Source organism: Colias philodice, chromosome 10 (assembly GCF_061535455.1).
Source record: "Colias philodice isolate Cphi_HAF_F1 chromosome 10, ilColPhil1 Martin Lab GWU primary, whole genome shotgun sequence".
Taxonomy (NCBI): Eukaryota; Metazoa; Arthropoda; class Insecta; order Lepidoptera; family Pieridae; genus Colias; species Colias philodice.
The window spans coordinates 12,308,212-12,318,899 of record NC_143095.1 but is presented as its reverse complement, the minus strand read 5'-3'; the positions used below and the strand labels follow the sequence as shown (position 1 = coordinate 12,318,899).

Here is a 10,688-nt window from a genome sequence, read left to right as displayed (position 1 = left end):
AGGTATTTTGTGCTGCAACATAACCGAGTATACTAAATTCGTTATGGCATACAATAAAATTTTGTCTATACATAGGTCGACGTTCGACGTTCTACTTATCATGCAGAATTGCAGAGCTTGCAAATTTTAGGTAAATTTAAAGCACATTCAAAAGATAAAGTTTGTGGTAGAGAAACTTTAATAATTGTATAAAATTTAGAACATGCAAATTTTTGCTTCTCGACGTATTATTCATAGGAAATTAATATATAATTTTGGGATCGATTTAAGTTCATAAGATAATGTCTTTCAACATTACGCTACTTTTCTACATATCTGAGCAATAATTAGTTTGTCCATTGCTTTTCACTTTCATAACCAGTTCAAATAGGGAATTAAAATAATAAAACAAAAAATATACAAATAAAACACCATTTGCATTGATTTATTTATTGAATACAGATAATACAATAACTATTACAACTACACAGGTCACAGATCGACACAGAAACGCAGTTGAGATCCAAATTATCCTTATAAAAACTTACCCTATGACTAGTTATGTTCAGAAATACTGAAATCTACAAAATAGTAGTATAAATAGGTATACTGTAGCTCAGCTACGATCGGCTAGGTCTTCTGGACTTAGCCGAAGTATCGCCACGTAAATATAAATAGGAAATTTTTCAACGATCGAGATCGAGATCAATGTATAGACGGAGCCGGGGCTCCTCAAGAAATATTTTTTGACAAGAAATTACAAAATACTGCGATATTATCCTAACATTAACATTACATCTATCCGCTACTTGTGCAAGCCTAATCCGGTTTAACAGTCTTCACGTCATTCTTACGATTCTCGTTGGTTTTGGCGTCATTCGAGGCGAGCAGTTACGGCCATATCATAACGCCCACGGTTCTGGTAACAAAATTAAAATGGCGGGTTTTTCTTTATTTTTACATACTTTTTTTTCGCACCGATATTTAAAATTGGTTCCTTTCCCGTGGGTCTTTGTTATCGCTAAATATCCTTATAAAATAAATACTGAAATGCTGTCAACTGACAAAGACAAAACATAATATGTGCAAGAAATTAGTGTCGTGCAGAAACTTAAGTGAACTTAAATATGAAAGTAATTCTTTAAGCTATTGAGAGGTGAAAATAGGCTCGTAAAAGCTTATGCATACGCTTATAGAAAATACTCTTGTCCTGAGTAGGGTTGCCATTGAAAAAACGCCAATTTACTTACTTAACATTTTTTATCTTATTGGAATGTATAAAACCTCTCGAGACGCACGTTTAAACGATAATATTATAATTATTCATATTATTTAAAAAATAACTTCCTTTTCTTAAAAATACGGCAAATCTCTGCGCTACAGGAATGTCGAAACTGCACAAGTTGTGCATAAAATATTTTTCACCACCTCTCCTTTTATTAGAATCCACTCGTTTTAATTAATTAGTCCGCATAGAAGCACAGCACCGAAATACAACTAATCCGCATAGCTTAAAGCTCCATTCACAAATTCGCCGAACGTTAAACGAAAACAAAGAATTGGCAACACAAGCGCTCATGTCGCAGAAACTCATCGGGTGGCAACCCTATCGTTGACAGCTAGCAAGCGAGTCGCGAGTGAAGTTGTCGCGGGTGTGATCTAATGCGCGATGTTCTGGTTGATCCAGTCGATGTCCTCGTAGAAGCGCGGGTCCGACACCAGCAGGGACGCGCGCTTGTAGAAGAAGTAGTAGCCGGGGGCCACTGGAATTAGCGAAAGTGTACAATTATTCACACGAAAGGGGGTTCACTGTCACTATAAAATAAATACATATATCAATATAAAATTTATTTATTTTTATACCTACTTTTAATTAACTATGTAGACACAATAATGCCTTTGATTATTTTATACAATTTTTTTTTTTAATATATACTGAAGATAGGAGGTAGAGGACCTAGAGGGCTATCCGAATCACCCCAATGTATGTTATGCGATTTTTCGTATTTTCGGAGTTACGACGTTTTTTTTTTAATTTTCACCTCCGCGAGTACGATGAGATTTTATTTACGGTAACGTGACTTATAACGGATACTTGACTCTTTGTGTGCTAAGCTGAATAATAGGCCATTTCAGTATGGTAACATTCAATATTTATTTAGCCTCTGGCTCCAGACACAGTATTAAACTAGTTCGGGAGCCGAAGGATCCATTACTTTGACCTGTTAGTCCGGGATACATCGCCCATTTTTGCAAGTGATTACTATCAAGCTAATTTTTCGTGAGTAGCTTTATTTTGATGAGATGCCCAATAATTTCATGTATGAAACTCTCGATTGTGGTAGCTACCAGAGGAAACAAGGATAAAATATTTTGATTTGATGGTTCTCAAATATTAATTACTAACTGAATGTTTTTTTTTTGTTCAATCTCAAGATAATTATCTAAATTATTCGAAAAAATATTTGTCCTACAAAATCTATGGTTTGATCAAAGAGTCCCCCTTTCCAATGTGTATCGATAACGAAGTCATCATAAATGATTAGTAACCAGCTGATTTTTTTTATTTTCACTTATTTAATACTTAAATAATTCAACAGACATATTGTCCTACAAATTGCGTAATAAATATTTGAGAACCGTCAAATCAAAAAAATTTATCCTTGATACCTCTGTAAGCTACCACAATCGAGAGTTTCGTTCATGAAATTATTGGGCATCTCATCAAAATAAAGCTACTCACGAAAAATTAGCTTGATAGTAATCACTTGCAAAAATGGGCGATGTATCCCGGACTATGTGTAATTATGTCAATAAAGATTTTTATTATTTTATTTATTTATTTAATATCGTTAGATCTTTGAATGGAATAAAAAAAATCCAATGCCAAGAAAGACAAAATTACCCAGTTCACAACTTCAAGGGCCCGTAAAAAAAATAAAATCACATAAAAAAGATTTCCGTTTGGCTTTTAAAAACTTGCTCTATCTATCAGGTAGCTACCCTGAAAATTTCATTTTATTATTCAAAAGGCTTCAATCGAAAAAATTAAATCTAAATGTGGTAAGTGCAAAATTTTACTTTACATGATGATTAATTTAAACAAAGTAAAACCAATTACAAGGTGTTAAATAACAAGAAATATTTAAAATGGCCCCCTGTTGCCTAATGCAAGTGCGACATCACCGGAAAAAGTTATTTTTTTAAACGTCTGAATGCCTTCTATTATTAATGGTTTCTTCTGCTACTCTCAATTTCCGGGTTAATTCGTCCAAATTGCGGCATTATCTCTTACAATGTGCTTAAATTGATGTCTGAACTTTAATGGCGGACGGCAGTATTTTAATGTTTTATTTTTTGATATCTCAATAATCTTAATTCTGTAAATAAAACAAAGCAGGTATTTTTTATTCAATTTACATTTGTTTCCCCTAAAAACTCTTAATTCATCCACCGATTTATTGGTATAGTCGTAATGTCTATTGCAAGCATTGCAAGACGAATATTTACATCTTCCATAAAAACAATTAAAACTGTGTCTATGGAGCGGCAACGTCACGTCAGCCGGTTGACATTTGTGCGTCGTGTGGAGCGGCAACGTCTCATCAGCCGCTCGATATGCGGTGGTCGTGCGGCGCGGCACCGTCGCATCAGCGTCTCGTCCATGTAGTTGTGCGGCGCGACAACGTCGCAACACCCTCTCGCCCATGCGACTATCGAGCGGTGTGGCAACGTCACCTCAGCCTCTCACCCATGCTGTGCCCATGCGATTGCAGCACGAGCGACCCCACTACTCGACCGACTATAAAGATGCTACCTCGTTGAAAGAAACTAACACCCAGTTTCTGCCGCAGCTTCTTTGACCAATTTTCATGAAACAAGAAAACTCTCCACCAATTCAACACCTTTTGATCAAAAATTATGCATGGTGTGAGCATGCGTGCATGACGCACGCTCACACACCTTATATTCCACTTAACAAGATTTGAATTCAATAATATTTACAATATTATTAAATTCTGTATGAAGAAGGAAATCAGATGAGAAACTGTAATATTATTCCAAAAAAACAATAATTGAACGCAGTTCATTCATCAACAAACACCAATTACGCTATGTTTCCAAAGCTGAATTATGATTAAACATACAATTTTAACTGTGATCAATGTTTTTAACATCCATGGAAAACAGGCCTAACTTCAATTCAGCTTCTACCAGTAATAATATTTATTTTATTAAAAAAATACAAAATACAAATGCTACTCACTGCAGCGCTGCAATGTGAACAGCACCATCACGAGCGGCTTAGAGATGGACTCGGACTCCTCCCACTTCTCGATTATCCATGCTGACTGCAGCGCTATGGAGACCAGGAAGTATGCGAGCGTCACCGCGCCGGCCACGCGGAACTTGCGAATCAGCACTTCGATTAGACCAGCCTGCAATTGGAGAATAAGATTTGTATGTATTACCTGTGGCTTTGATATCATTTGAATTGCCAATACACCCGAAAACAAACAAAAATATAAAAAGATGTCATAATCAACTAGCATATTAAGCCATTAAAAATCTATATTCTCAATTAAATGGTGCTGTTTAATTAATTTTCTCAATTATATCCTGAATGTTCAATCAGTAAATGAACATTTCATAAACAACAAGGTAAATAATGAAAATCCCCTTGCCTAGACAAATCATTAAAATTTGCATGCTTTATGAGTCACAAGGTACCATATTGATATTTCAATTCATATAGTTTTCATTCAAATACAAATACCTTGTAGTTCCATAACTACCAACTATACAATATGCCATATCAAGCATATAATATTCATAGCAGATTGTATTGAGTTCCTTCCTAATATCTTTTCATACATCTAATAGGCCATCTACATGTCTGCCGAACAACATGACAAAAAACGAACACATAGGGACGGCGCTATATAGAGAAGCGAGAAGGAAATAAGTACATTTCTTTTCTTTGTATAGTGCTGTCCCTATGTGTTCGCTGTTTGTCACGTTCGGCAGACGTGTGGATGGCCTATAAAGTCTAAACATTCAAACTGTCACAATTAATATTAATTATATAGGAGTGTAGAGACAAATTCACAATCTATTTCATGTGTATAGAATACACAAAGAAGCAACATTTTAATAAAATGTTAGAGTGAACCTGCCCTGGCTACACATCCTGACCATGGGTGTAATGCTGTTCTTTACGAATAAAGCTTAACAATTTTTTTGTTTGAATAAATAACTTAATGTTATTATTAACTATGGGTCCAAATGCAAAACTTAGATAGCCCATTTATCGAGGAAGACAATATTGGGTTGAGAGTTGAGTTGGTCAAGTGGCTGGCCCGGATTGGCGTGAAAGGGTGTGGGTTTGAGTCCTGTCTCATGATCGATTTTTTACTATTCTCTATAAATTTATAAGAAAATCGTATATCATCACTAGGAGAGATGTGATGCAGGTAAAACCACAGTGCACAGCTAGTACTAAAAACATTATACTGAAGAGGAAGCCACTTTTTTTTAAACTATGTACTGAAGTATACTTTATGTACAGACTTTTTTCTCCCTTTCCCTCCATATTAGGAATGCTTTTAATGTTAATACACCATAGTTAAATTCATAACTATTTGATACAATCATTGAAATTTCAATCAATACAAAACAAATATCTTAGTAATTAGATTAATTAATTGAACTATACAGTTATGGACAGCTAACCTATTTATAATTGCAATGAAATGGGTAAGTACTTACTTGAAATAAATATGTTGAGAAGAAAGAGATGAGTATGGATATTATAGCCAACACGAGACAAAGGTCCTGAAAGCTACAAATAATTTATTAATACAATTTGTTTCCAGTATTAAATTAATAACATTTTAGAGCATAATCCGTCCAATGAGTTACATTAAAATTTGAAAGAATATTGTAAAATACTTACAAGAACAAAAGAAGCAATCCCCCTCGGCTCTTCGGGAACAGACTCCAACAGTTGAATAATAAATCGCAACACATAAATAGCATTTGAAACACAAGACATGTTGAATATCTCGGCACTGATACTTTCATTTTCACGCGTTTGCTGAAAACGTGTTTTATAGACGAAGTTTTCCTTATTTTAATTAAATTTATTTAAAAACAAAAATCTCGCAAAACAGTTTTGTTTCAAATGTGACAGTGACGTTTCAAGTACCAAGTATCGTCAGAAATCAATACCATGTATCTTCGCCTCAGAACAAAGAATCCTATGGAACTGCCGTAATTGTTCAATTTGACGCGGAAATAATAATGATATACCCATCTCTTTCTCACAACAGTGGTTTTACCTTAGAAAAAGCATCTACACTCTTTTTATTAGCGCCCTCTTCATTGGCATCGATGTACCTTTGCTGCCACGGACGCCATCTTAGTATACGGTTTTGTTTACATGTGAGAAGATGTCATTGTGAAATTTTTATGATTTTCCAGTGTTTTTCGACCATAATCGAGTGTAATAAGTATAATTGAAAATAATAATAGGTACCATGAAGTGTTATATAGTAGGTTGTGGCCTATGCCTAAGCAAAAACAGGCCGAATCTAACCTTTCAACGGTAAGTGGCTAACATTTTGTTAAATTGTTGCTTATATTTAAGTGTATTTATTATCAAGTGTATAGAAATCTTTTAATCATTTTACATTTAATCATCTTAGTTATTATGAGCTGTAGAAACCCGCAATATTCTCCTTATTTCATTTGCATCGAAAACATAAACATGAGTGCTAGTGTCGAACATCATCGCATAAACACCTTATCGATAAATTATTAATTTGTTTATTAATTACGTGCGAAGTTATTTATTGTTGTATATTTTCTCGTTTTAGTTTACCAAGTAACGAATCCCGGCGAAAGGCATGGTTGGAAAAGATTGGCATAGAAAATATCCGGCCAGGAACTAAAAACATTAATGTGTGCTCATTGCACTTTGAAGAGAGCGCATTTAATAAGACTTTAAACATTGTTTGATTGAGAGATGATGCTATCCCAACAGTATTTGCAAAGGTAAATAATTCATCAATCTTTTTATTAAACAACTAGCTGCTCCGCGCGGTTTCACCCCCGTGGCTCCAATACTGTTGGTCGAAGCGTGGTGATATATATTATATACCTTATAGCCTTCCTCGATGAATGAGCTATCTAACACCGAAAAAATATTTCAATTCGGACCAGTAGTTCCCTAGACTAGCGCGTTCAAACAAACAAACTCTTCAGCTTTATAATATTATAGTATAGATTTTATTTAGCTCATCCTGTTTGTTTTTTTAGGTACAAGGTAGTAATTGAAATTGTACCCCCTTACTGTTGACCGATTAATCTAATTGCTATATGCTTCACAATATCTTTTTTGACTTATATGCTCTAGAGACCTAGAGTGTCATGAGACAAGTGGTGTGATGACTGGTACTTAAAACCTACTGAGTTATTTTTTAGTTTTTAAGATATTACCTACATTATTAAAATCTTTTAAAGTGAAACTTTTATTACATCGTCTCAAACTTTTTCTATACTTAATATTGTAAAAAAGAAAGATTTGATTGTGTATGCACAAAAAGACCTCAAAACTACTGGTCCAATTTTTTTAATTCTTTCGTTGTTGGAAAGCTACACTTTCCATAAGTATATAATACACTATGTTTGTTCAATAAATTATTTTAATAAAAAAAAAAATACTAAAAGTTTTACAATTTACCAAACATTGAGTCCATGTTTCTGTAGCAATCTATTTATTATTACTTGGGACCATATCTAATGTAACATTTTTATCACTTTCAGGCATCCATCTCAATTTGCTTTAATTGACATATCAAATACTACTGATCAACCATCATGCTCAGGTTATCCACATCCACAAGATGCCAAGGATCTTGAATTGGTAAGAGCAGTTCTTGAATAGAAAACCTATATGAAATAATTCTTGTTTAAAAAAAGGGAACTTCAATACGTAAATTTTTCATAGTCTTAGTCATACATGCTGAGATTCATGTGTATAATAGGCATGACGAAAGATTTTGAAATCCTCTTCCATAATGTGTGTATACGTTTACTATACAAGAAAAACCCTATATTTCGGTAATATACTTAAATTTAACGAAGATAAAAGCCATTTTTCAAAAAATATTTATTAACTGTGCCAAAACAGCTCGCAGGTGTCATGGCGTAGGCGTGACGTCAAACTTTGGTAAATACGTAATTATTTGTACGCATTGCGAAGAAAATTAAAAAAGTCTTTATTTAATATGTGTTATAGAAACGAATTTCAAAGTTTATGAGTGGTGTGCAGTATTGCAGTATGAATCCACATAAAAATAATGCACAAAAATGTGTTAGTAATTATTTCAAGCGAGAAATAATAAGAAATGATTGTATAAAGTTGGTGCGGAGAACCCCGAACCACGTGAATTCGCAATTGTATTTCTGTTCTGAGTCGATAAAGCATACGTGAAACAATAGAAAATAAATAAAAATGCGTATTCTCAACATATTCATAATAACAAAACACATCTGACGCGAGTTGTTTACTTAAGCGTGACGTCACGCGTGTTTTAGTCAAAATGGCTAACTGCAGAATTTCAATGTTTTATTTTATTGATAATCTCATTAATCTTAATGGTTTTAAGATTTCTAAGTCACTATATTGAATTTATTTATTGTACATTTTCCCTTAAAAACACTAATACGATCATTTATGGATACTGTCGTCATGCCTATTATGAGAACTGTTATCAATAATTAAAATTTATTTAATGTTTTAGGCTTCAGCACTCGAAGAATTAAAAAAAATAGAAGAAAAAGTGGAGAAACAGAAAAAGAAAATGAAATATTTAAATGAAGTGGTCCGTCAACAAATTTCCACACTGTATATGGCCAAGCTCATTTGCCGCATCTGTGACTACTGTCGCATGTACCTAAACCTTAGATCATTAAGTAATGGATAACACACGCAGGCGTTTCCCCTTTTGCCGAGGTATAAGATTATTCGAATCGAAAAATCTTATGCTTTCATAAAAACTACTTGCGTAATCGATTACGAACACTCTGCGTATTCGTAAAACATCGAAAGGACGTCTGCGAGTGCTCCGCTAAAAATGCCGTTTTGCACTGTCAAGTCTTGCAGAAGCAATTCAAACATGTCGAATATTAAAAAAGATGGAATAACCTTTCATTTGTGTATATTTTTTTATTTTTTTAACGTACATTTCGAATTAAATGCAATTTCTAATAATCGTCGATGTATCGTTTAGCGATATGATCAAGACAAATAATCGAGTCATGTGTGTACTCGATCATTGATGCGGCCTCACGAGACTATCATGGAAAGAAAATATACAAATTTAATCTTTATGAACTAAGCGATAAAGTTGAATTTAGAACGCGATATTGAACCGCACTCCCCACGAGACTATAAAGTGATGTAGCGAGACTATCTTGAAGAGAAAATATACAAATTTAATCTTTATGAACTAAGCGATAAAGTTGAATTTAGAACGCGATATTGAACCGCACTCCCCACGAGACTATAAAGTGATGTAGCGAGACTATCTTGAAGAGAAATTCAAATTTAATCTTTATGAACTTAGTGATAGAGTTGAATTTAAAAACTCGTCGCTTAAAAGGTCGTTAATTTTTACGACTTTCTTAGTGACGGACTGCTTTTAACTTGAACGTCGATAAAAAAATATTTTTCTAAGTATAATTTGAAATGAGATGAGAATTAATCTTTATTATATTAAAATTTTACACAACTGCATAAAAAGGAGTATAATGTTTATTTTGTAAGTCTTGTATATATTTATTAAAATTTACGCTCGGTTACTTTTAACTGGCAGAACATTTTAAATTTTAATGGTACGGAACCCTTCGTGCGCGAGTCCGACTCGCATTTAGCCGTTTTTTTTGTAATGTTAATCTTGTAACCTTTCTATTATGTAATCTATACTAATATTATAAAGCTGAAGAGTTTGTTTGTTTGTTTGTTTGAACGCGCTATTCTCGGGAACTACTGGTCCGATTTGAAAAATTCTTTCGGTGTTAGATAGCCCATTTATCGAGGAAGGTATATATCATCACGCTACGACCAACAGGAGTGGAGCCACGGGGGTGAAACCGCGCGGAGCAGCTACTTTATTTATATGTATGTACGAATATTGCGTATATTTCAGATTTACAAAAAATCCTGCTTTAAGGCTAAGGTGGATTGAATGCTGTGGGAGAAAATCAGAATGGACACCTCGGTACAGAAATAATAAAAATTTCTGGAACGATATTTATTTTATTGAATATAATATGTGATGTGTTGAATAAATACATATTCAAATACAAATAAAATGGCGTTTTATTGTTTTTTCGTATGCATATAATAATGATGAAAACGTTACAAATGACCTGTGTAGTTTTTTTTATGAATACAATATTAATGTTATTTCTAATTTCAACAAAATTATTATTTTTGTAATATCGATATGGTTACATCCCTTTAGAGCGATTGTATTATTACGTATATGTATAGAGATTTTTCTGTGTAATCGATGTATGTGTGCAAAAACATGCTAGTCTGTCCATTTTGTAATAGTTTGAGTTTGTAAAGACACAAATTATTTTTGTGAATGTGTGATTGTGTTTCAAAGTGTGAGTTACCCTCCCCGCACCAAAACCGG

The 10,688-nt window shown here is 33.7% G+C and overlaps 2 protein-coding genes across 2 annotated transcripts; one reads left to right on the top strand and one right to left on the bottom strand.

Annotated features, from left to right (window-relative positions):
* Positions 1-413: 413 nt before the first annotated feature.
* Positions 414-6,194, bottom strand: LOC149485512 (transmembrane protein 138). Its single transcript, XM_089700266.1, has 4 exons — positions 5,936-6,194; positions 5,749-5,821; positions 4,247-4,418; positions 414-1,742 (listed from the first exon to the last, which is right to left on the bottom strand). Exons 1-4 carry the CDS (start codon positions 6,061-6,063, stop codon positions 1,639-1,641), a joined length of 477 nt encoding a protein of 158 aa, XP_089556392.1. The 5' UTR covers positions 6,064-6,194; the 3' UTR covers positions 414-1,638.
* An 812-nt stretch (positions 6,195-7,006) lies between these two features.
* Positions 7,007-9,865, top strand: LOC149485511 (uncharacterized). The gene is made up of 3 exons (XM_089699669.1): positions 7,007-7,035; positions 7,807-7,906; positions 8,787-9,865. The coding sequence occupies exons 1-3, from the start codon at positions 7,007-7,009 to the stop codon at positions 8,967-8,969; spliced, it is 312 nt and encodes a 103-aa protein (XP_089555795.1). The 3' UTR covers positions 8,970-9,865.
* The last annotated feature ends 823 nt before the right edge of the window (positions 9,866-10,688 follow it).